At 25.8% G+C, this 27,189-nt stretch overlaps 1 protein-coding gene across 2 annotated transcripts; it reads right to left on the reverse strand.

Annotated features, from left to right (window-relative positions):
- Window positions 1-7,879: 7,879 nt before the first annotated feature.
- On the reverse strand, window positions 7,880-18,411 carry LOC145831489 (lysophospholipase D GDPD1-like). Of its 2 annotated transcripts, XM_082938762.1 has the most exons (10): window positions 18,265-18,411; window positions 17,134-17,194; window positions 16,211-16,351; window positions 15,390-15,432; window positions 14,030-14,165; window positions 13,213-13,389; window positions 11,240-11,329; window positions 9,822-9,955; window positions 8,962-9,067; window positions 7,880-8,410 (listed from the first exon to the last, which is right to left on the reverse strand). In XM_082938762.1, the coding sequence occupies exons 3-10, from the start codon at window positions 16,341-16,343 to the stop codon at window positions 8,225-8,227; spliced, it is 1,005 nt and encodes a 334-aa protein (XP_082794888.1). In that variant the 5' UTR covers window positions 16,344-16,351; window positions 17,134-17,194; window positions 18,265-18,411; the 3' UTR covers window positions 7,880-8,224. The 2 variants fall into 2 exon arrangements, with proteins under 2 accessions (XP_082794888.1, XP_082794887.1); XM_082938761.1 differs by lacking the exons at window positions 17,134-17,194; window positions 18,265-18,411 and having other exon boundaries at window positions 16,211-16,364.
- Window positions 18,412-27,189: the final 8,778 nt, after the last annotated feature.

The raw sequence follows: 27,189 nt of genomic DNA on the forward strand, positions 1-27,189 counted from the left end.
TCATTAAGTTATCTTTAACGAATTTTGAACATACTAAAAATTTAGCTTGGCTAGAATAACAGTGAGAAATTAATTTTCAAAGCAAGTTTGAAGGTCAAAATTTGAATGATATGACATTAAACTGTATCCTGGTGTATGACTCGATAACCGATAAGTTTTTTCGTAAACCAGTTCATTGGACCAAATTTTGAGCGCTTTTTTTCTTTCAATAAACAGAAGCATCCACGAGGCAGTGAAGGTAGGCGATGGTTTTGCAGAGCTGGTGCCAAATAAGTCTCCGAACCATAAAGGGAAAAGTTTTGTAGAATAAATTAAAACAATTTATTTATTTTTAACTCTAAGTTTGTGCACGGAAAGATTTCGTTTGGGTTAAGCTAAATATAACTATATAAATAAAATCCTTAAATATGTTTAACTTGTGGTAATCCCTAACTTTAACACAAATATTCTTATTGAGATTATTACTCATAGACTAAAAAAATCTTAGTATTAAAAGGAAATTTACCTCTAAATAAGAAGATTAAAAAGATTTATTTGACATATTTAAGTTCGTAATAAGTAAGTATACACTAGAGCATGTATTAACTTTTTCTATCTTAAACGATAAATTATACAATATCAATACAATTTTATTTATAAAGAATTGATATCTAAGTTTTTGTCCATCACTATGATAAGTTAAAATGTTGTTAAAATCGTAGTTTATTTATAATAGTTTTTATTTTTATTAAGTTAGGTGAACTTACTGTCAAGTTTTTTGAAAGTGTAATGAAAGTTTTTCTTATGTTTTTAAAATAAAATTAAGTATTACAATAACAAGGATCATTCATACAAAAAAAGGTTAATTTTAAACAGGTCATATAAACAACAAAAACATATTTTGATTAATTAGTTTAATGTTTTCTTTGAGAATTTTAAAGCATGTTTTATCTAGAAAATTTATTTAACCAATTATTGTTTCCAATTTTGTGCAGATCACGAAAAAAGTTTTATATAATCAGTGATTAAATTATAAAAGTTTTTTTAGAAACAAATAAAGTACTTTGTTATTAAATACTAACAACAATAAAGGTTTTCACGTTGAACTTAGAGCAAAAAGTTCACGTTAGAAGCTTTAAACGTAACTGATTAACTTGAACTATTAATTGATTAACTTAAGCTTAATAAGTAAAATAATTAGGTCCATCTTGTAGGGAGTCGGGTCAAATATGCACGAAGTGTCAATTTTGCACGAATAAACTTTTGCATAAGGGTCTTTTTTGCACAAGATTAAAAAATAAACTACAGTAACCTCTCGCATATTTACGCACTCGTGACGTTACGCACTCTCGTTTAGTTACGCATTTTAAAAGTCTAAAAAGTTCAAAAAATAAAAAAAATTTTTAATACTGCACAAATTAGGTTTATTGTATATTTTTAATTTAAAATATGTTTTTAAATGCTTACTCACCGCTCTATATCTTTAGACTTTGTTAAGTTTGTAAAAAGTTGTAGTAACAACATAAACAATTTTTATTAAACATTCACTTATATTTTATAAATTTTTTGAACAAAAGAAGAAATCCATTACAGCACCAAATCCATATTTTTGTAAAAGGCTATAGAAACAAATTCTAATATAGACACCACACCATTTTTTAATTGTAAACAAATGCTTAATTATAAATTGAATTTGCTAAGTAGAATAGAATATAAATGTTAAGTGTCAAATAAGTCACATATAAATAAAGATAAAGACAAAATCTACTTATTATTAAAATTAGTAAATTTTTTCTACAAGTATTATTATTTTATATAAATTTAAATTCTTTTTTTTTAATATATGTATAGTTTTATCTTTTGTTTTCATATTTATAACTAAAGTAAACAAACTGTTAAAAGTGGGAAAGTCCCCAGTCTGCTTGTAACTAGAAGCAATATAAAACACAGCCATTATAGTAAGTATATTTGGTACCTCTCATATCTTTACGAGTTTTTTCTGTGGACAAAATGTGCGTAAATAAGCGAGAGGTTACTGTTATAAACAAAAATTGACAAAAATCCAACTCGTGCAAAAGTGACCCTTCGTGCGAAAGTTATCCTTCGTGCAAAAGTGACTCTTCGGGCAAAAATGTACCTTCCCGCATATTTGACACTTACCCATCTTGTAGATCTACCAAGAGAATTCTATTTCTAGAAACAGTTTATTCTTTAAACATTTTATTTATATAATTTTCTGTGAGATTTTTGGGACACGTTCAAAATCCACCCAGTCAAGTTCGAGAAACGCTTACCGATCGAGGTTAAGGGTTACAGTGATAGTGAAAAATAACAATAAAAAAATGCAAAATATATATAAAATAAATAAATAAATCGGGCGGATTTAGAACGCGGGTGGATTTTGATAGTATACAGGGACGTCGCGTAGGGTGGAACGATGGAACTAAAAATGAAAAATTGTGCTAATTATTTTTTAATTTTTAGAGTTTAAGCCTTGAAACACGCTATTTTAAATGAGTTCTCGCTTCTGCTGTACAACCACAAACTACGTCAAAGTTAAGGAATTTTAAAGTTAAGGAGTTGAGCTTTAAAATGATATAAAACTTTTCTTATTAGCTGAAAAAATAAAAAAGTTATGTTATCATGAAGTTGTACAAAAAATGCAGCCAAATGTGTGTATAAACGTCGTTAATTCGATACTTTTTTTTTTTTTCAAACTTTTATATTGGATGTTCAAAATGTTCGTCAAATTGGAGTTGCAAGCTCAATCTGTGTCGGCTGCATCTTAAATGTTTACAAGCTTTCCATACAAAAAATGTTGAAGAATTTAATTCTGGAGCTAATTCTTTCAGCACCATGTGAATTAAATCATGATTGTTGTTTAAAATTTACTACAACGCGTGAACAATTAGACAAGTTGAACTCAAGCAGAGGCAACTCAGACAGGGAAAACTCGAGCAGGAAAGACTAGAGCAGGAGCAACTCGAGTTAGAAAAACTCGAGCAGGAAAAAATTGAGCAGAGAAAGCTCGAGCAGGAATAACTCGAACAGGAAAAAATCGAGCAGGAGCATTTCGAGCAGGGACATTTCGAGCAGGGAAAACTCGAGCAGGAAAAACTCGAGCAGGGACAACTCGAGCAGGAGCAACTTGAGCAGGAAAAACTTGAGCAGGAGGAATTCGAGCAGGGAAATTTCGAGCAGGGCAACCTCGTTTTTTGAAGTTACTAGCATGATTTTGTTTTTATTAATAGTTAGACAAGTCATAAAACCAAGTTAGTAAATTTATTATTGTACAAATACAGAAACTTACATGTACATTAATAAAAATTAAAGTAGCCATAGTCGTTAGGAAAGGGTGATGATGTACAAAGGCATAATATAAGTTTTTTTTTTAATATTAATTTTTTTTATGTTTTATATATTAATTAATTAAACGAATATGTTTTATTTTTTTCTAAAAAAAATTGCTAGTTCTTCATATTACCTTTATGATTTTAATATAAATGTTCTAAACTAGGGAATTTTTTAATTTGACAATGTCAATCTGCAGCATCCCCTAACAAAATACCACGCGACTCCACTGATAGTATACCGAGATTTTTACATAGATATTTTTTTGTTTTAAGTTATAAGTCTATACAATAGTATTTGTGTTTGTTTATTCATTTTCATTGAATTTGTAGCTAAAGGTAACCGCTTTTTATTTTTTTGTTAATATAGTGTGTTAAAATAAAGTAGTTGAATTATAGTAGTTCGAAAATCTAATTTTTATGAAGTATTTTTCTAAAAAAAATATTTAAATATTTAGAAAAATTAACTTTATATAAACTTAACATTTATGATATTGTGAGATTATAAGTTTTTAGCATGCATTGTTTTATTATTATTTAATTAATAGTAAAAGTTTATTGAAATTTATTTTTGCTAGTAAAACTATAATGCAAGTTAATTTCTTGAAAACAACTAACATCAACTTAATATTAAAGAAAGACTGTATTTATTTTGACTAAGAAATCTTAATTACATAAAAATACAGGCAACTCAGTTAATTCTGACTAGATCAGTGGGTATCGAGCTAATAAAAAGTTTGTGTACCCGAGTAGCAAAATAAAAAATTTGTGTACCACTCAAACGTGCTCTTCATCAAGATTGTCTTTTGTAAGTTTCAAAAGTATGCTTAAAAAAAAAAAATTTTGTTCTGCTCTTCATCAATAACTCCAGAATATTTAGTGTAAGTTTTAAATTCTATAATAGTTTTTTATGCACCCTAAAACATATAAATTACTAAAGTTTATATCTCCAACGCGACATGAGTACTTATTCCGACCAAAACAACCTTAATTCAAACAAATATAGTTTAGTTTTCCAAAATCTAGTATAAAACACACATGGTTTGTTTTATTAGTAAATTTAGTTTAATAAAAACCTTCGTTTTAACACATACCTATCAGTAGATTATGATCATGGAAGTCACCGGCAACCAAGATTGCCTACTACAAATTAATCAATTTTCAATGTTCCCACACAATATTCAATATCCACAAAGTTACAACGGCCATCAGAAAGGTTCTACTGATTACCAGCAAGAAAATTACCTATATAATAACGACGTTACCAGACATAGTATTGTTTATTGAACGACAAAAAACACCCTAAAAAAGTTTGGTCCAAAGACTTGGTGTACGAAAAAACCTTTTGCTTATCGAGTCGTACACCAGAACAGTTTAATGTCTTGTCTAGTACAGAAGACATAAGACCTCGTAAGTCGTCAAAATCGTGACGTCTTCAACTGACTTTCAAATAAAAGTAAGGGTTTATCTGACCATTATATTGTACTCAATAGCAAGACGGTAACAACCAGAACTTTACAAAATAACAATTAGTCTATCAGAAACATATAAATAGTTACTGTGGTTAATAAGATTGGGTTTACTGAGAAAAAAGTAATTGTAAGTTAATGTTTTTGATAAAAAAGATTTCCAAGATTTGAGATACGTTAGTTTAATTGAAAATAAACTAAATTTTATTTTATTAAGTTGACTAGGATAAAGTTAATTTTCTTATGTTTGGTCTCATAACATACGCAGAGAAGCGAAATCTGAGGGCAAAGAATTAAAAAAGTCTAAAAAAAAGGGTTTTTAAATATTTATTTATTTTTACTTGTTTTGCAACTGATTTTATTACTATTAATATTCTACAGAAAAAGAAAGTCAGTATAATTCTGTAACTTCAACAAATCCAAGAAAGTAACTTAATGCTATTAATTGTGAAATAAGTGATAGAAAACAAAATACAATAAAAGTGTTACCAACAACTGCTGAATTGAGTTTTGTATGCACGATAACTAAGCACTAAACATTCTTTTGATTGTATATTATCATAGCCAAGTAATAAAATCGATGATGTAAATTACCTATTCTTTTTTGACGAAAAAACGCCCCTTCTTAAATTTGCTTCAATCGCATTGCCGACTCCACTAGTCTCTGCGTCGTTGTGCACGTCTGCCCGGTCTTGCTTCTCCCCCTCGTGCGTCAGCAAGACAACTTTAAAACTCTTTCTCTCAAAATTACTTCATGCTTGTTTTTTCCAACTTTCTGTTTTCAATACGACAGAATGATATGACGTCACATAAGGCTATAAATCTTCCCACTTTAACTCTTTGTAATGTTTTAATAAAACGAAACAGTGAATGTTATGGCTGGTTCGTAACACTGAGATAGGGAATCTTATAAAGTATACTGATATCGTGCTAATAGAAATTAAGGTAACTTTTAAAACGAAAAATCATTACTCGCAGTTACTGCGTAATGTTTTGGTTCTTTATATGTTTAACAGCAACACTCTTTTTTTTTAATAAATGTACTTAAAAATAAAATTTATTTAATTAAGAACAACTTTATTTATTTTTTTTACAGACATGGTTCCTGAATCGTCGAACTATCAACAGGAAAAAAAGAAATCTAAATAACGAATCAAATCGAGTATTAAAATTGAGTTAGAAGAGATATGCATGGTTGCCATAGACCAAGCTGAGAAAAATTTCCTGACTTTTAACTATAATTTTCCTGACTTTTATAAATCTAAACTCTTGAGTTAAACTTATTCTAAAAAACATAATCAAAAATTTGAAACTATATAAATTTTCCAATCTTTTTTAATACAGGTTAAAACAACAGTTTTTTTGATAAATTTAATTATCTAACTTCCATTACATCACTTGAACCATTTGTGTATGATTGATGTATTTGCAATAAACAGCTCTATCAGCAAAACATTAGTACATTCTAACTTGATACAGTTCTAGTTTGTATGCATACATAAAAACATAAATTTTTATAATTTAAAAAAGAACTAGTCCAAACAATCTTTCATTTGTTTGAAGCTCTTTAACTTTACTGCATTCATTGGACAATTTACCAAAGTTCTAAATTGTTCAATGCTAGTATCACCTTCAGAGTTGTAGCACATTTTTTACTATGTTAAGGAGTACACAATTTTGGCAAAAACGCTTAACAAAAATTGAGACTCCTATTTTTTTCAAGGCTATGCGGATTTAGGCATGACATGTTTTTTACATATATACTTCGAATAGCCATTCTGCTCCGAAGATTTTCAACCGCTTTTTTAACAAATAATATCTTTTTTTTGTTGAATTTAAGACCTTTTGTTCCTCAACTAGGTCTTTTTCTCTCTAATTTGCAAGCAAATTGGTTGCAGCACAACAAAGATCAAGTTTACGGAAGCTTGACCATTTAATTCAACCTAATGACTGGTTAAGCTGAGGTTCATAACTATCACGTCTTTCATAATGATGCACAGCAATTTAATTACCAAGCACGAAATGTTCTCATGTATAAAGGCAACAATAGGGTACTCTGGTACAATGTCAAAAAAGGCTGCATAAGAGATATCACATAACTAAAGAAATGCAAGAAAATGTTTGTGTATGTATCACAGTTTCACTATGGAATTGTTCTTGCCACAGATCATCAATACTAAAGAGTGTTAAAAAAATTGCTTGTTCAAGTAGGGTAGTTGTTCAATATGTTAACAAAAAAATTGCAGTTTTACAAAGAATATTTTATTAATTTATACCACATGTAGACATTAGAAATTAAATAATTTTGTAAATTTGTAGGAAAATTTTACAATTTTAGTCGGATTTTTAAATAGTTTTTACTATTTGAAGGCTTTGTTAAATGCGGAACTTTGTAAATTAATCTGACCTTTTTTTTTTAATTTTGTCAAATTCCATGACTTTTTTTCAAAAACCCCCACTTTTTCCTGACTTTTGTCATTTTTTTTAGTTTTTCCTGGCCATGTGGCAACCCTGAAAATGTCTCGCATTGCAAATCTATAAACTTTAAGCTCCTTAATATGTGCACAAAAACCGATAATTAAAAACTGAAATTATTTTTTACAGTAACATAATAATTAACAATTTTAAAGGCATATATAACGTTTTTTTTTGGTAAATACACCTTTTAACAAAAACGCATTACTTTATAAATATATTCTAGTTTCTTCGACTCGTGCACAATTTAATCTTGCAAAGCAATAAAACACAGTCTTGTTGTTGTTGTTTTTTCTTGTTATAGCACAATTTCAAAAATTGACTAAATTTTTTTTTAATATGATTCTACTTAGCTATATGTTGCTTAATAAATAAAACTAAGTAGATTCAATTGAGCAAATGCAGCTAGTTAGTGTAAAAAAAAAAATTTCTTATCGACAATGGGAGTGATTGAAATCAGAATTTAAAATATTTTTGGATTGTAACTTGTTATTTAATAAACTTGAAATTCAACAAATTTAATCCCTAGACTCCTGGTAAGTTTGTTTTTTGTTCTTACTTGACTATATTCATTTAATAACTTGATAACTAAACGAGAAGCCGAACTTAAACTAACATGTTTATATTGTATTAAAAAGACAAAGCTTATTTAAAATCGAATATTTTCAGAAGGTTCGAGTAACAATACGATACGGACATGCAAAAAATAAGTACACACAACAATAAGTTATGAAAAAGGTAACGTAGTACTTCAGCAAAAAAATATTAACTTCATCAGGTGTTGTCCATGAAACTTTTGACAAACAACATCACAGCTAAAAAAAATTGCACATGAAAATGTAAATATCAAAATACAACAACACAAAACTTTAATAACCATTTACAATATCTCTACTCTTACTGCGCTTAAAAAAAAACTTTTAAGAAAACATGGTTTGTTCAATTTTATATCTAGTTCTCGACTGCAACGGCTTTGTTTTTGCATAAAGATGCATCTTGGGTTATTCTGACGTCGTAGCGAGGATTTTCATCGAGAAACTTGCGCAGTTTTTCGGGGCAATCCGTCATGACGCCTTCGCACCCGATTTCAAACGCTCGCTTGAAGTCGGCTTCGTCGTTTAAAACCCAGTAGTACGTCTGTTGCAAAAATTAGTGTGGATATTTTGTTAGCCTTACGGTAGTAATAATGAACTATTTGCATACTTAACATGTATTATTAAGTCTTATTAGCAAAACTGAAAAAAAGAATGAACAAAACAGTCTAATATAGCTATAGTTTTGATTAAACAAATTTTAAAAGTTAAAAAAAAATACTTTATACCTGCATAAATGATATTTAAATTAATAGTACAAATAACAATTAAAACATAATTCAAAAGCTGTAAACTAATAGAAAATTAAAATAGTTTTTAAAAAATTAATCGGTTAAAGTTAGCCATAGTTTTCCTAATTGATATTCAAACTACCCCGAGAAGATCTAAGTTATAAAATTTAAGTGTTTACATTTCAAAAAGGCTTTATATCATCTTCTATATAACCACACTGAACTTTAAATTAACTTAAACGATTAATTGTGTTTAAATAGTAATAGCTATAAACTTTGAAAAATTCATCATAAATTTCCTGGTGTTTTAAAACTGAATAATAAACAAAATTTCAATAATCTTTGTTTACGATGGAAAACTAACAGGTATTCCTCTTTCATGAAGGTGTTTTACTAGGCTTTTTCTGCTCAACAAAAAGTCCAAAAATGCAAGAACAATTCTTTTTAATCCAGTCACTTCCAATTTCGTGCTAAAATAAATTATAAAATATTTCATATGACACAAGCTCATAAAAATAAATTGAGGAATTTTACAAAATAAATTTAAATTATTTTTGTTCAACTATTAGTTGCTGAATCCTTTATAATAGATATTCAAAACATTTTTTGAAAACTGAAAAGATTTAGATTACAAAAAGTTATATAAAAATACTAGACAACATACAATTTTTTTCAACTTTTAATTATACAATATAAGTTAGCTAAATATAAACATTTATAGAAAATAGTTAAATTTAACTTTTTGCAAGTTTTATTAGCTTCTGTTTATAACGAAAATTCTAGAACTTTAAAACAATCAAAAAAGGTTTAAACTTCTTTAAAAGGTTTAATTAAATAAAAAATTGAATTTTCCAATACAAATAAAGTATTATTAAATACATATTTCTAGCACAAGAACAATAACAATACACATATTGAAAAGCAAACTCACACCAACATAGAGAAAAGGTTTACAAAAATAAATAAACAGAAGAAAATAATTAGTCATGGTGACTAAATAAAATTCATTATTAAATCACAAAAATTCTAGTATAAATATTTTGACTAAACTGAAATTTACAACTTAAAAATAAAATGTTTAATGTTACGTAGTAAAATAGGTGTTACTCATCATATAAATCAACAGCTGTTTTTTTTTTTAACTTAAAAAACTCTTAAACTTAAATAAAACAAATTTTAACTGATTTTCAAAATTTTATCTTTAAAGTTTCAAAAAAAGCTCACTTTTTCCAGCATCCGGGGGCGGGAATGTCCAAAAATTGCTCTTTAATTGAAATGAAGGGTAAAAGTCCGATAATAAAATAAAAGTACAGAACCAACGCATTTTTTCCAGAGAAAAATAGTGCAATGTCTTTGTTCTGTAGTGAAACTCATTTAAAAATTATTCACTGCAGAGCTAAGTATATCTAATGCTGTGTTTATTTCAGTGAAATAATAAATTTAGTGTGCACAGAAAATTTGACAATAAAATAAATTTTATTTTATTGTACTTTATTTATTTACTCTTTCTTAACTTATTAAAAAAAAAATTAAAAGCTAATATTTTGCTTTATTAGGATACTAAAAAAAATAAAATAGAACTGTATAGGATTGTTTTTATTAATAAAAAGTATACACTACATAATTAAGTGTGAACAGGATTTTTCTTCAGAGTAATTTTATGCTTATGAAAACCATTGTTATAATGTGTAAAAAGAGCTTTAGTTTTGTATACAAACAATAATACATCAGTTTTAGTTACTTATTAGTCTCATTAAAACTTCATAAATTAATTTAACAAAAATAGTATTTTATTATTTGATTAAAACTATTGCTTTACTCAATAAGTAAACAAAATTTTAGTTTTAATGACTCTATATATTAAGTCAATGAATACCTTACTTAAGTAGTAAACTTAGATAAGACTTTATTTTCAACAATAAAAAAAACAGTGAAAACTTAATATTTAGCCTCATATAAAAGAAAACCTCTAATTGTAATCATAAAACGGTAAAAACCAATTTTAAATGATGTAATATTTTAAATAATGAATCAAAAAGTCCCGTGTAGGTTAAACAAAAAATATATATTTATTTTAAAATACCTTCCTTAATCTTTATATTCAAAATTTTGTTCATAGTTCAAGTTTTGTTCATTGTTCATAACTTTATAATTAACTTTTGAAAAAATCCTACATGTTCACAATTTTTAACTTATCTGTTTTATTTAACTATTATTTCATCACAGTTATGACTCATTGAATTTTATTCAATGGCTTATAAGCAAAAACAGATTAATATTCGTCAATATGTTTACAAGCGAACCAATTATAACACGTCATTATTTTACAAAAACCACACTGACTTAGTTAAGTGAAATTATTGACAATGATATTACTGATTATTTTAAATTATGAATGTAAGCAAAAATATGAAAAATAGGTTGTATTTAATAATATAGTATTATTTTAACTTTTTCTTTAAGGTTTTTTATATAATTAAGAATGTCCGAAAATTTAGTTTTGAACTGCATTGAAAAACTGTTGTGTTTACACAAAATATGAGCTGTGATAAAAAAAAATATATGATTGATCTTTAAAAAAATGTGTTATACACATCTAAAAAAAACTTTTTCTAACTTCCTTAAGTAATACAGAAACTAACTTTCTCATACAAAATATCAGCAGTTTTCTTGTTACTGCTACCCCACACAACAGTCTTTTCTTTTTTGTATTTGACAATCAGATCATTAACCTACAATCGAAAGTTAGATTAAGACTTTTTCGGTACAAATTATGAACTAAAACTAATATTTTACGTTTAAGATGACTAATAATAATACAAATATATGTTAAACTTAAACGAAGACTCAACTTTAGAAAAAAAAAATTAATAATTAAAGTTTTACATTAAAAGTATGCACATTAGTGAAATTACATACAACTTAATCAACTTAAATAAATTTTTATAAATTTGTTTTGGCTTAAGAAAATATATGTACTATCAGATAAAAAAACTAATGGCACTGTAAAAAAAAATTAATTTTTTAAATTTCATAGATTTTACTCATAAAAACTTAAAATTGCTGAAAAAAACAAGTTTATTACAAAAAAAGAAACTTATAGTAACTAATACAAGTATAGATAAGTAAAAGAAACAGAATTATGAATTTATAAATTGTGTTTTAAAAATAACATAAGAATGTAAAACTGTGTGAACACTATAAAAGTACAAAATATTTCTTAATAACGTTAGACATGTTATTATAAACATATGTGTTTAAAATAAATACTTATTTAAATCTTTATTCTTGTTAAAAATAATAATTAAAAAAGTAACAAAAAGTAAGCACATACAAAGTTAATTTCTGCATAAATTAGAAAAAAAAACATTTATAAAATAATAAATACAGTTGCTAACAGACGTTATAAAATAATGATTAAATGACACAAAAAGTATTTAACTTTAGATTAATAAATTAATAAAAATATTTCTTGCTTCGCACACTCACTTTATGCCTTAGTTAAATCTCTCCCTCTAAGTCATTGTCATTAAAAATAACTTTATTTTGGACTTTAATAGTACTTAAAACATATTTATTTACTCTAGTAAAACAAAAGCATCAACTTTATTAGATAAAGTTAAAGCCATTGGGGTTGGGGTCCAACATTTTTTTGCAAAAATTAGCATGAGACCTTATATGATAGCTATAACTATATACTATAAGATACTTTTCACAGAACTAAAACTATTTATTAATATTGAGATATTGTCACTTGTCTAGAAAATTTTCTATATATTTCAACTTAGAAAAATGCACTAAACATGTATCATCTCATTAACTTTTTGTTTTCAAACTTTCTGGAAATGTTCCTTGCATTAATAAAAAAATCCTATGGTAAGAATTAAAAAATAATGATAAAATTTAAAAAATTTATGATCAAAGTGAAAAACATAATCAATTTTTTGATTACAAAACAAAAAAAAAGATTTTACAAAAAACTTTAAAAAATCCAACAACAGGAATTTTTATTACTAAGTTAAGAATAAACTGATAAAGTTTTGAACGATCGCTTAAAAACTGTAGAAGATAGATTTTTAATGAAATGTAATTTTTTGCCTTTTTACTTTGGTCCTTCCATAAGGAACCTAATGAGCTCTCTAACTTTGTACCCTCATATAGAAAAAAAAAATTATAAGTTTTACAAAACGGTACTAAGCAACTGTTGGCTAAGTAAAAGACCTTTAAAATAAGATTAATATGTAAAAATGTGTCTTATATGTAATGTTAGTTGCTTCAAAATATCATTGACTGTATTAAGTTTAAAGAACACTATCATTAAAAAAAACTTTTAGTAATGTAATTTAAGAACAAAAAATCGTTAAACCTAAGAAATTCTTAAAACTAATAATCAAATATTACATGTAATAATAAAAATTGTTTAAGTTTGGTTATACTATAAAGACCTAACTAATTGATTTGCTAAAAAAGCTGATGATTCATTAAAAAGCTAAATTCACCAACCAATTAAAAAAAAATATTTTTTTTAACTTTTAAGACAAAGCAGCAGCCATTTATACAAAATAAAAACAACACAAGTATTCTTTTTTTTGAAAACAAATTATGAGATACTTACGCAATCAATCAAATCTAGGTCATGATCTTTAACATCAAGGTTAACTGGCATATCAGGAAACTCTTTGAATACATCTTCTAACAAAGCAAAACTTTTTCTTTCATTTTCGTCTGACGACTCAAAAAGCATATTTTTTGAAAAAGTTACATCAAGTTTGTTTTTAAGTGGAGGCAATTCCTAAAATACATAATTAATACATGTATATTCAAAATAGATTAGCAATTCAATAGCTTAAGTTTGAAAACTATAAACAATTAAATTTTGTTATAATTTCAAAAATAAAAATGGTTTTAAAAATATTTTAAAAGTATAGTTATAGCACTTTGTAAAATAGCTACTACTATTGAAGTTGATGTGTTTGTTAATAGGTTAAAACTTAAAGTATAAAAAAGATAAAATAACCATTATTAAAAATTACGTAATTACAATAACAAAAGTAAAGCTACTAAAAACTACTACTAATTAAATATATAAGCAGTCTACTTAAATATTCCATTTTGATTTGAAAACTGTTTTATTATGTAATATACTTAATGTGGGTAGGAATCTAATATGCACAAAAGGTCACTTTTGCACGGGTTGAGAATTGTTTTTTTTTCCTTTAATTTTATTACTATTGTTATTATTACCCCTAACCCTTGCCCTTGGTCAACTTGTTTTTTAATAATTTATTTTTTATTACTTTTTTTATTTTCTTTTTTTTTTTCCTTTTTAATTCGTGCAAAATAACTATTTGTGCAAAGGTGACCTTCGCACTTAATGTACAAACATTAATGTTAAGTCATGCTTTAAATGGATTTGATAAAATCTAACATACATCATACAGATATTCACATATCACCCCTTCGCATTCAGTAACTCTTTCTAGGTTTTTATCGTGTGCAACTACCACTTTCTTGTCTTTTGTTATGTGTACGTCCAGTTCAAACATGTCAGTTTTCTTTGCTGCAGCACTGTATCAAAAATTTATTGTTTAAATTTAAGTAGTCAACAAATAATGCTCTTGGTTATAGAAAGTTCATATAAACTTTTATTTGGAATTGTTTTTGTTCAACTGAAAATTGTCAGTTTTCTATGCAACTTTTTCTGTAGACATAAATACTTATTTTGCATAAAAATACAACATTGCTGACAGCCCTTTTGATGCTTAAAACTGTCAGCTTGACTTTGATTTCTGAAGGCTTTTATGTGTACATTTTGATTTTTATGCAACATGATGAGAAACATTATTTTTTAATTCAAGTAGATACTAATATTAATCCTTTCATGTCAAAAAAAAAAGTGTTATACCTAATAAACTGTAATCATGATTCTATACACATTTTAACTACTACTTAATTTTATCATAAAAAAAATTTGAAAATTTTTTAAACCTCTGGCTAACAAACTGAAAGTTGTAATCTTTAATAATAAAAAAAATATCATTTGCAAAACTTTTGTAATGAACAATTACAATAACCCATTGGAAGCTACAAAATTTTAATGGGATTTTATCAACAATTAAATTTTTCTGTTTTCATTAAAAATAAACTTTAGATGAAAATAGAGTATGAATAATTAAACTTCTTTAAAGAATCTTTATTTATAAATAGTTTTATTGGTGTTAAGGGAATTGATTGGAGTTTATACTTACTTAATAAACTTAAATTTTCAGTTTTTGGGTCAAAGCTTAGCTTTAAACATATTCTAAACTAAAATGTTTAACTAGATTAAATCTGAAACTGGCTAACATCTACTTTAATATTGTTTTACTTCTATGTAAAAAACTACTTAAAAGATTCAAGGCATACATTTTAAAATGTCTCGTTTTGTTTAAGAGAACTATTGTTATGCTCTATAGTATATTTAACTCTACTTGTTCTTACTCATAATATTTTTCATACATTTTTTATATATACAATAACAATAGCATTATTATTAAAACATCTTAACATGATAAAATTGGAGTAAATATCTAGTTTGCTTAGGTTTTTACACTATTTGACTGTGCAGAGATTGTTAACGATTTTAGATATAAGTGCATTATGCACTGTGTTAATTAATAAACTCTGAATTTAAATTTGGCTCATTGATAAAGATTTTAGAAAAATTTATAAAGTCTGATATTTAGACCTACTTTAATATTTAATTAAGTACTTTTCAACTACTTTAAATTAAAAAACAAACAAAATATGTACTTGCGAAAAGCATCCATAGTGTTTTCCCATTGCTCAGCAGCACCTGTAAATTGTATTGGGTTCAAAATTAATTTGATGTGAGAAATACTTTGAATCTATAATAATTCATTAATATAACAATGATATTAATTAAAAACTGTATTTCAACATTCAAAAAACTGTTCTTTAAAATTTAAACTATTTTTTTAATAACTTATAAGTCATTTTAAAATATGAACTTTTTACAAAAGTAACTTAACTTTAAATCTTGGTCAAAAAAGTTTCATTGTTTAAATATTAATAGTTAAAATACTTTTCTCCTACGATTTTTTACACATCTTTGTTAAATTTTAACAATTCTTTTGTGACTTTTACTAGAAAAGTTAGTAAATTTGGGAAAAATCTTTTAGTTTCCTTTAATAGGAATTTTTGTTTTGCAAATCTTAGTCCTAGAATTCAACTTTTTTTTTCTTTTATTAATCTTGTGAGTTTTTATATAAAATGAATACTTTGGGAAAATTGGTGTGTCCAGCTCAAAAAAAAAGCATTAAGATAGAATTTTGGTCAACTTTTAAAATTTTAAGAAAATTGAAAATGGTTTTATTGTTAGTCTAAAAACCTGTTTTTTTAAATAGACTATTTATCAAAAATTTAATAACAGTTTTTAATCTCTTAAAAAGTGAATTATAGGTCATACTTAAAGATTATAAATGGTATCCAATGTAAACTTTGTAAATCTACTTGAACAACTACTTCAAGTTTATATAAGCCTAGCAAAAATAAGTCCAATTTCAAAAATAAATGTAAATTGTTTTTTTATTCAAAATATATTTCAAAATTACCTCCACGATGACTGATGTGTGAGCAGTAAAAATGACGTTTTTTCTTTTTGTGCAGAAGAAGAGGAAATTTAAGAAATACTAAAGAAGTAATTACGTAAGCTCCTACTGAGCCTAATACCGAGTATCCAATCATTTGTCCGACTGTCAAGGCCATTCAATTATTTGTTTGTTTATAGTTATTATTAAAAACTAAACATTCAAAATTATAACTCATTTTTCTTAATTCAAAAATATCATGGTAAAATTTCAAAACACCACAAACTTCAAAAACATACCATTATTTAAATATTTAGTGCTAAGTTGAAATAGTATAATAGTACAATTTTATACATTATTTATCATGCAATTTTTTTTTCTTACTAAAAAAAGATTTCATTTATAAAAAATAATTGTAAGCTTGTATTTCAATCCACTTTAAGAGTAAAAAATTTTAACTTAACCTTAAGTCTTAAAAAATAACTTACATACTTAACATATATATCTTTAAAAATAACTTAAATTACAAACTTTTTTAGAATTAAACAACAATGTATAAAACCTTAAGGTGTCCTATTTAAAGTTCTAGTAATTGTTGCAGATATTAAGAAATATCTAAAAATATTTATAGGTTTTAAAGTTGTTTATTTTGAGTTAAATGACAAATAAACAGATTAATAATAGTTTATAATTATTAATAATAATTTATAATGAATCAATCAATAAGTTATTTTTGACAAAAGTATATAATATAAACATAAGTATGAAGTTTTATTTTTTAAGTAAATTGAGTTATGACTATGTCTACAACAAAAGTTAGTCATTTTGCATGATGATTACTTATTTGTACCAAAGTGATTATAAATAAGGTTCAAGAATTTAACATTTTTCTACACTAAAATTATATTATTCTCCTAGCTTTTAAGTATCATACAAAATTAACTGACCTTTTTTAATTAGCAGCAATAAGGTTTCAATTCATAAGTAATAATAGCAGCAGTCAAAATTCTGTTGAAATAGTATTCTTTAACAAGACTCTCTAAGCATGCATAAAAGTAAGCATAATATAAAATTATAATTTTGTTTTGATTGTGTTTTATGTACAATTATTAAAATTTTTGTATAAAATTAAAAATAAAACTAAGCATGCTTCATTTATGCTTCAGTAATCTTCTAAAACTACTATCTTTACAATTGGAAATAATGCACTTTTGATAAGAGTGCAAAACAAAAAATAAAAAGAATCAAATTTTATAGATTAGACTAGATTTTATTCTACCTATACAAGTTTTAGAAACTACATTTTTCCTTGATAGTTTTTAGTTTATTTCTCAGTAACATTACAGTAAAACAGTTGTTGAATAGGTTATAAGAGAGTATGATAAGGTATTAATTATAATACTAGTTTAATGTGTTTCTTAAACAAGTGATTGTGAGTTCACTCTGGTGACATTGATCACTTGGTTGGATTGTTGGCTTAATTTTTGTTATTTTTAGTTTTAGCGCCTGTAAACCTTGGGGATTTGAGCTTTATGGATTACCCACACTTTTAGAGTTGAGATTTTAGCTTTGTGAGGGTTCTCCAAATGGTGTGTCATTAAGGCTTTTTTATTTGTTTAAAAATAGATTTTTGTTTATTTCATGTATAAAAGTTAAATATTAATGGTGAAGGTAAAATTACACATGACTTAACACACTTGCTTTTCCCCAGAAAACGTTTATTATTGCAATAAGTTTGTAAACAATATTTTTATACCATAGAAAACATAAATAAAATGTTTAAAATATGTTCTATCACAACCTGAGCTCTTTTACAATTTACTTTAACTTGAAATCTTTATCAAAAAGCATAGACAATAAATAGTGTAATACAATCATATTGACAACAACTTATACTTTTTATTACTTTTCTTGTAAGTATGTATTATTTTCATATGTGTTTAACACTGAGTTTTATTCTTGCAATTTTGTCAAAGAGTTTTTAAATTTGTCACTAAGACCCAAATGTTTAATTATTATTTCATTATTTTGTTGATGATTTTTAAGTTTCAATTTTAGATGCTTGTTTTCTTTGTAACCTTAAAATCAGATGACTATAGACTGAAGATCCAGAAACAGTCAGTGAGACAGTGATTTGAACCTGTGACGTCTGGACTGCAATCCACTGTCCTAACCACTGAAATAAACTGCCCAGCCAAATGTTACAAAGAAAAACTCAGCTTGTACATAATTGTCTAATACAATAAATAATAAATTTTATAAGGTTTCATTTATTAACTAAATATAATAAAATAATGAAATTACATTGAAATGTCAAAGTTAATTCTATTATTGTGGTGTCTGTAAAAATCTCACATAGTACATATCATTTTTAAATTTGATGCTACATGTTTCTATGTGACCTTCTTCATTCAACATTAAAGAGCAAATTTATACTACTTTATTTACTACATCCATATTTGTTTGTGTTGTAGAAATTATATAATTCTATAACCTGTACTTTTTTGGAAATAACCTCTTTACATTTTTCTTTATAACTTTTAAAATACGTTTTAATAAAATATTAAAACTAAAATTTCCTTGTAAGAATATATTAGTTTATATATAGTTTTATATACAACATAAAATGTATTATTATAAGATAATTTATTCTTTCATATGATTCTTAAAACTATCATAGAATAATAAAATATTAAACGAATGTAATTAAATCAATTAGAATAAAAATAACATTAAATAACACTGTGAAACATAATGTATAAAAATAATAAACTCTTCTAAAAATCTATCAAAGCAAAACAACAAAATAGTTTTAGGTATACAGTGATTTGTAAAACAGTGTTTTATTTTGATGAACATTATTGTTACGTCGTTTTTAAAACTTAAGCTATTGATAAAATATTAATTTACTAAAACTTTGGCGATTTTTTTTTAATTCTTATATAAAAATTTAAACATTTTAAGTGTTTTTAGTTTTGCGTATCAGTTTAAATTTACATAGCTTATGTTGTTAAAATGATATTTATAGAACTGATAGATATATAAATATAGATGTATATATATATAAGACGTAACTTTAAAAGGCGTTTAATCCTAGAGATCCTGATAAGCTAAGCTTACCGGAATACATACCACAGATGTTTTTGTGTTAAAACTTTATTCCGACTAACGGCGTTTCACTGCTCTCAAATAAATTTAAGAACAGATCTACGGAGTCTCAAAAAAGCTCTTAGAATGAAGAAAACATCTGTGGTATGTATTCCGATAAGCTTAGCTTATCAGGATCTCCAAGATTTAACGCCTTTTAACGTTACATCTTATATACATACATATATATATATATAAAATAAGGTTAATGTTTAAACTTAAACACTTTCAACTGAGCCCACTTGAAGGGCTTTTAAATAATTTATTCAAATGGCGATTTTAAAATTTCTGGTACATACGTTTCATAAAGCTTTAATTTTTCATAAAGCTTTGATCATCAGCCAGTTAAATTCAAAATAAAAAGCACTGTACTAAACAAAGATACAAAAGTTATGCAAAAAAACAAAAAACAGTATGACGTAATATTGTACATTACAAATATTCAGTACAAAAATCGATCTACCATCTGATGATCAAAGCTTTATGAAAAATAAAAGCTTTGTGAAACATATGTTCCAGAAATTTTAAAATCGCCATTTGAATAAATTATATATATATATATATAAAATTTATTGAAATGGCGATTTTAAAAATTCTAGTACATATGTTTCATAAAGCTTTAATTTTTCATAAAGCTTTAATCATCAGCCAGTTAAATTCAAAATAAAAAGCACTGTACTAAACAAAGATACAAAAGTTATGCAAAAAAACAAAAAACTACTTGTATGATCAACTTGTATGATCTCTCCTATATGGCTTATAAAAAGCAAAATGCAAAAATTATGTATATAAATAAATGTTCTAGCCACCCAAAAAATATTATAAACCAAATACCAAAAATAATTAATCAACGTTTAAATAAAAGTTCAAGCAACGAAGAAAACTTTTTAAAGACAAAGCAAGATTACAAACTAATAATGAAAAAATGCGGTTACAATGATAAACTTAATTTTGAAACAACGGAGCAAAAAAACAAAACGACCAATAAAAGTAAAAGAAAGCGAAATATAATTTGGTATAATCCCCCATTCTGTACTTCAGTTAAAACAAAAATCGGCAGAGAATTTATAAATCTAGTAAAAAAACATTTCAACAAAAATAACCCATTATCAAAGATATTTAACAAACATAATATGCGAATCAGTTATTCATGTATGGCGAATTTGGAGAGATTAATTAAGTCACATAATCAAAGTATTTTAAACAAAAGTAATTTAATCAAAAATCAGTGTAATTGCGCCGGTGGCTGTAAATATAATTTGAAGGGGGCAATTGCCGGTCAGAGAACATTATTTACAAGGCAACACTTAACTCTGACCTTGAAAAGAAGTTCTACATCGGCTTATGCTCCACTCAATTCAGATTTCGGTGTGCCAACCATAAAAAATCCTTTAAAGGTGGTGTATACGAAAATGAAACTGAGCTTTCGAAGTATGTTTGCGGCCTTAAGCGCAAAAACATTGATTTTAAATTAACTTGGGAGGTGATAAAAAGAGCACAGCCAATAGCAGATGGTAACAACCCTGTTTGTAGGCTGTGCTTAAAAGAATCAACAGCCGTTATGTATGCGTTAAAAAAGGAAGGTTGTTTAAATAAGAGGAGCAAATTTATATCGTCTTGTCGACATATGAAAAAGCCTCTCTTAAAATACAATAAATTTTGAAGCATTTTATAGTCAATTAACTGTTGTTTTCGTTAATTTTGATTGTTTGATTAGTTAGATCAGGGGTCGGCAAACTGCGGCCCGCGGGCCAAATGCGGCCCGCGAAGGGTAAATCTGCGGCCCGCGAGCACATTTTTTTTTTGAATGGAATGCGGCCCGCGAGAGAAATTTCTGCGGCCCGCGAGCTACTAAATGTTGCCCGCTGAGCAAAAATAAATTTTGGTGAATTTTTTTTCGGGAATTTGGTTTAGATTGATTAATATTGTTTTAAGTCCCTGAATAACATTTTAAAACAACTAAAAAACTATATTGCTTTGACTTGAAATTGTTAAAAAGACAGATAAGCATTTGACAAGTGATTTTCTATCAGTTTCACAATAACTTTCTTATTGCATCTGTAAATTTTTAGCTGAAAAGAGAAGTGCTTGGATGCAGTAGGTTGTTTATATAAAATTTATTTAGTTATTTATATAACAAACTAAACGCAAATGCTTTCCATGTAATGCACAGTACTTAACTAAAATGTCTTTCTGTATAGTTCATGTATTTTGTTTAACATGTAATTAGTACCTAAATTCTTTTATAAATGTTTTATCACAGTAATTTATATCTAAGTGTGCACAAAAACATTTGAAATAGCATGATAATAAATAGGTTTATTTTATTTTCCATTTAAAACATATTAAATTTTAGAAGGATTGTTTGCAATTTAAATTAATTGCTATAAATACCAATGTACACAGATGTTTAGAACCATTTTTTAAACCATTTTTTTAAATACTTAAGTTAGATTAAGTGAAGTTTAATCATATATATAATTTTTTTTCTACTTGAAAATCTTAGTGTTTACAAACACTTTTAAAACAGTATATATGCAGAAATAAAAATTTATTTGTTATGTAAATTGTTAGGTATACAGTTTCATTTTTCAAACAAAAGTTTTTGGTAGAACGAATTTATTTCTTTGCTTTCCACCCTAATATACATATATGCTATTTTTTGTAACTACGTATTTAAGATATATTATATTTAGTGATGGTAAATTTAATAAATTTAAAAGTTGTTAATCAAAATAGTTCAAATTCAAGCAATTAAGCAACTTAACTTTGCCACAATATTGGACTAAGTCAGTCATTGAATATTTTTCAAATTTCAGGCTAATTTAGACATTTTTTTAGTATTTACCTTGAATTGCTTTTTTTGTTCTAAAATTTAAATCTAAGTTATCAGGCTAGTTTTTGGCACTCATTCAAAACTTTTTTGCTTTGAAGAGTGGCAAACAAACTTATGATTTATGTTTTGTTATACTCACAGTTGTGATTATGATTATAATATATTTTAAGTCTTGCAGCTGCTATACTTTGAAATATTATTTATATTAATTCATAAGTGTGAACAATCAGTGTTGACGTAATACCTTGAATTTGACAATTTGCTTACAAAAACCTGGAAATTGAGATTAAAAAAAGGGTTTTAAACGTTTTTTTCTTTTAAAGCTACAGATGCAGAAATGAACAATATAATTTTTTCGTATGTGATTCAAATGATCCTTCCCTTCATTAATTTCATTATTAATTCTTTTGCCATTTTTTGCGTTATTTGATAACTTAGGATACAACTTAATTTACAAAAAAATAACAACTTCAATCAAGCTATTGCACGCAGAAAACTTTGATTGTAAATGTGCGTTAGACTTTAACTTAATTTTTTTGTGTAAGTTTTTTAGAATCTAAATTTAATTCATAACTATTGAAGGTCAAAAAATTGTAGAAAAAAAATTGTCTGTGGGTTTTATTTGCATCTAAAAAGTCAAAATCTGTTATTAGTTGTATGTTTCAAAGGTTCGTTTATCTGAAACTCCAAAAGTTTTGACTTTGTTTCAAGTGTCATTATATGGCACCACATTTCATAGATAACTTGTTTTTTTTGTGGTACCAAGTTAAGTTGCTAAGACAAATGTTTTGAAATGTTTTCAGTTCAAACGGTATCTCCTTTTTCTTAATTACTTTTGCTACTTTATAAATGCCTTGAAAAAATTTTCTGATCAGTCTGTAGTTACTGAAGATAATCATGCGCTTTGTTAAAACTGACGTAAGCATTTTTTCGTTTCTTGCAATAACTCCTAACCAACGTTTTTATATTTTTATAGTTCGTCTTATATTTCACATTTACTATTTATAAATGCAAAATTTTTATTGCGATAAAGATTTGTTATAATGCTGAAAAAAAAACTTCTTTTTATTAAAGGGTTAATAATTTTTCATTTTTTCGTTATAAATACTTAAAAAACTTAAATATGCATTCAAGCTGACTTATAACGTTTATTTTTTTGTTTATATTTAATCTGTTAATAAACTTCGTTTTTTTTGTAAACTTTGTTATAAACAGGATTGCAAAAAAAAATGCCTAGTTTAGAAATTTGTGTACTCAGACTAAATTAAACCTGTTTAAGACATTATTGAAAACTCAGGTCTGTAGGAAATTTATTTTTCAAGTTCTTTAAGTAAATCTATCGATACTCATAATAGTTTTATGATTGTAGTGTAATTTATTTATTGTAATTTATTCTAGGCTACGTACACATTTTGAATTTTTAATAATGATAATATTTTAGTTATTTAAGCTTGATTAACAGCAATTTTTAAGCTTTTTTAACTTTTAGTAAACTTAGACTGGTTTTATATTACTCAAACATTTTAGTTGTTAAAGTGCCAACTATGTAAAAGACTAGTTAACTAGTAATAAAGAATTCGAGCAATAATTATGTAAAAAAAAAGTTTTAGGTTTCTTCAATACAAGTAGGTTTTATTTCTATGTAAACTAATTACTGAATTTTTAAAAGAGTGCAAATTTTTAAAAACTTTAAATTTATTTTCAATAAATAACAGTTTTTTATATGAAAAATTAGTTGATAACATAAAAGAATGTATAAAAGTCACTCATAAAGTAATTCAAGCTTGGTTTTTATAAAAAGTTAAGTAAATATTAAGTTAAACTATTAACTGAAAAAAATAGTACATAGTTTATTAAGAATTAAATAGATTAGACAATGTAAATGTAAATCCTTTTTTTTTTTAATAAATAGTCTATGTAAAAATAAAAGCAAATCCAAATAATAAACTTTACAAAAGTTAACTAAAAGTGTGACTAAAACTAAAACCAGAAGATTATTTAAATGTAACTAAAACTAAAACTGCGGCCCGCGAAGTTTTTTGAAACTTGAAATTTGGCCCGCGACCACCAACTGCCTGCCGACCCCTGAGTTAGATGGTAGATCGATTTTTGTACTGAATAATTGTAATGTACAATATTACGTCATACTGTTTTTTGTTTTTTTGCATAACTTTTGTATCTTTGTTTAGTACAGTGCTTTTTATTTTGAATTTAACTGGCTGATGATTAAAGCTTTATGAAAAATTAAAGCTTTATGAAACGTATGTACCAGAAATTTTAAAATCGCCATTTCAATAAATTATTTAAAAGCCCTTCAAGTGGGCTCAGTAGAAGGTGTTTAAGTTTGAACATTAACCTTATTTTATATATATATATATATATAGAATTAAGTTATTTAACTTAATAAATTAAATTTTTCACACTGAGTCCACCTTGAAGGCTTTATTAATAAAAAGGTTTATTTAAAGATGCGAAACTCAAAGGACTCGAGTTTCGTGACTATTCACTCATCAGCTTCAAAACTAGTTTAAAATAAAGCACAAAACAAAATCACTAATAAAAGTAAAAAAATATTTGCATAAATAGATTATGACGTAATTTTGAAACTATCAAAAATCATGCAAAACGGCTTGTGCAAAAATTAATCTACCAACAGACAATAAACTAGCAAAAATTCATATAACTTCAGTGAGTAACTATATATTAGGACAGATAATTGAAAGAGATAAAGATAAAATTAAGATGCAAATTGAAATTTAGGTTATTTTAAGATGAAATTAAAACTTGTTAAACTTTAAAAGTCGCTTTTAAAGTTTAACAAATTTTAATTTCATCTTAAAATTACTTTACAATATGGATGGTCTTCAGTAAAGTTTTTGTCCACAATCTCTAGGAAGCGCTTCCCAACCCGTGTTGCCACACTTTTGCAGAATTGAGCATTGAAATATAAAATTTTTCTTCTCCTTGATTTATCAAGTTAAATAACTTGATTCTATATATATATATATATATATATATATATATAGAATTAAGTTATTTAACTTGATAAATCAAGTCTTTCACACTGAGCCCACCTTAAGGGCTTTATTAATAAAAATACATATACATATATGTAAGATGTAACGTTATAAGGCGTTAAATCCTGGAGATCCTGATAAGCTAAGCTTATCGGAATGTATACCACAGATGTTCTTGTGCTAAAACTTTATTTCAACTAACGGCGTTTCACTGCTCTCAAATAAATTTAAGAACAGATCTACGGAGTCTCATTCTTAGAGCTTTTTGAGACTCCGTAGATCTGTTCTAAAATTTATTTGAGAGCAGTGAAACGCCGTTAGTTGAAATTTTTATAAAGTTTTTATTATGTTAATATTATTAATATTTTTTTTTAATTTTCTGCAAGTATTTTTTCTTAGATTTTGATATATTTATTTTTTTTTAAGTCACACTATTAAATAACAGAACTTTATTGTCAAAATAAAAAAATCAAAAAATGTCTTAGCTAAGTTTTTATTTATTTTCTTCTTAGTCCTGGACAAGACATTAAAAGGTATCCGTGGTGTGCGACTCGACTACCGTAAGCTTCTTCGTGCACCAGGTCTTAAGGACCAAGTATTTTGAGCGTTTTTTTGTCGTTTAATAAACTATACATGAAGAACCTTTTATACAAACAGTTTAAGTATTTTTTTGTTTTCTGCGTAGTTTATCTAGTTTTACTTAAATTAATACCTATGTTTTTTTGTCAAAACATAAGAAGTGTTTTATAAAAGATAAAAAGAATAATCTTTTTACTGAATACTCATAGGCTTTAACTTTAACGATTTTTTTTATTTTTACAATTTGAAATAAGTTAATTCGGCCTAAGTTTATTTTATTCTTGAAAAAACATAAATATTATTTGAATACCATCTCTATTTTATGCTAAATTAATAAAAAAATTCTTTTATGTATGTATTTTTTAAACAAAATCTTTTTTAATTCTAAATCTTGAAAGTCTAAAAAATTAAAGTATGTTAATAAGTTTTGTATAGCTCGATGACCGGAAGGTCTTACTATATAAGGTCCTATGATCATAATTTTAAGCGTCAACATGTTTAACATTTTATAAAATAGAATGAAAACTGTTCGTTAAAACTTAGGTAAGCGCTCAGTTCTAACCTGCGATCAAATCTGAAAACTATTTACCGATTGATAAAGGGATAGGGGTAATAATACAAGTATTAAAGTGAACAAAATGAAAAAAGAAGTTAAGAAAGTAAAAAAAAACTTTTGATGGGAATTGTTCGCGGGTGGGAACTGTGCGGGTTAGATTTGATTGTAGTAAGGACTTGTAAATATATTAAAACTTATGCTTTGAGAGAAATCTTTTTTTTGTTTAGATTAAAGTATATTTAATTATATATAGGTTAAATTTAGTACTTATTACGCAAACTACTTCGGTAAAACTTTAAATTACCTATCTATACGAATGGCTCCTAATTTTATTAAAACTGGTACAACAAAAAAAAAATCACTTAATAGTTTACTTTACAATACTTTAAAAACCTTTTATATTCTCATAACTGTATAAACCAGTAATCAATATACACAAATGTTAAAAAATCGTTAAAAATGACACAATAGAGCTTTTCATTTAAGATATAACAGCAACTTAGTTATATAAAGTTTTACTTTGCAGAAATAGGAATTAGTGATATAAACTAGTGGTGTGTAAAATAAAACTTATTACCATATACATATACACTATCACCAAAAAGATATATACAAAACAAGAGTACAACTGAACATCATATTAGTACTTTCATAGTTTTTGTATGTAAAATAATAAAACTATACAAAGTGAAATTGTAATACAAATTTGAAAATTAATTTTTAAGTCTAAACTTGTAATATCATTTTACTAAGAACAACAAAAACCTATATATTTAGATCTATATTTTTCGAAAAAAAAAATCTACTTAATGAAAAATATTTTATGATTATGCTTAAAAATATTTGTATGTAATATATTAGAAAGACT

Source organism: Thalia democratica, chromosome 3 (genome assembly GCF_965202585.1).
Source record: "Thalia democratica chromosome 3, ktThaDemo2.hap1.1, whole genome shotgun sequence".
Lineage (NCBI taxonomy): Eukaryota > Metazoa > Chordata > Thaliacea > Salpida > Salpidae > Thalia > Thalia democratica.

Excerpts from the sequence above, each read along its gene's own strand:
- LOC145831489 (XM_082938761.1), bottom strand. The coding sequence starts at position 16,364 with ATGGCCTTGACAGTCGGACAAATGATTGGATACTCGGTATTAGGCTCA. Across the intron at positions 13,390-14,029 it reads TATGTGAATATCTGTATGAT|GAATTGCCTCCACTTAAAAA; the intron begins GTATGTTAGATT and ends TATGTATTTTAG. Across the intron at positions 9,068-9,821 it reads GCCCCCGGATGCTGGAAAAA|CACGAAATTGGAAGTGACTG; the intron begins GTGAGCTTTTTT and ends AATTTATTTTAG.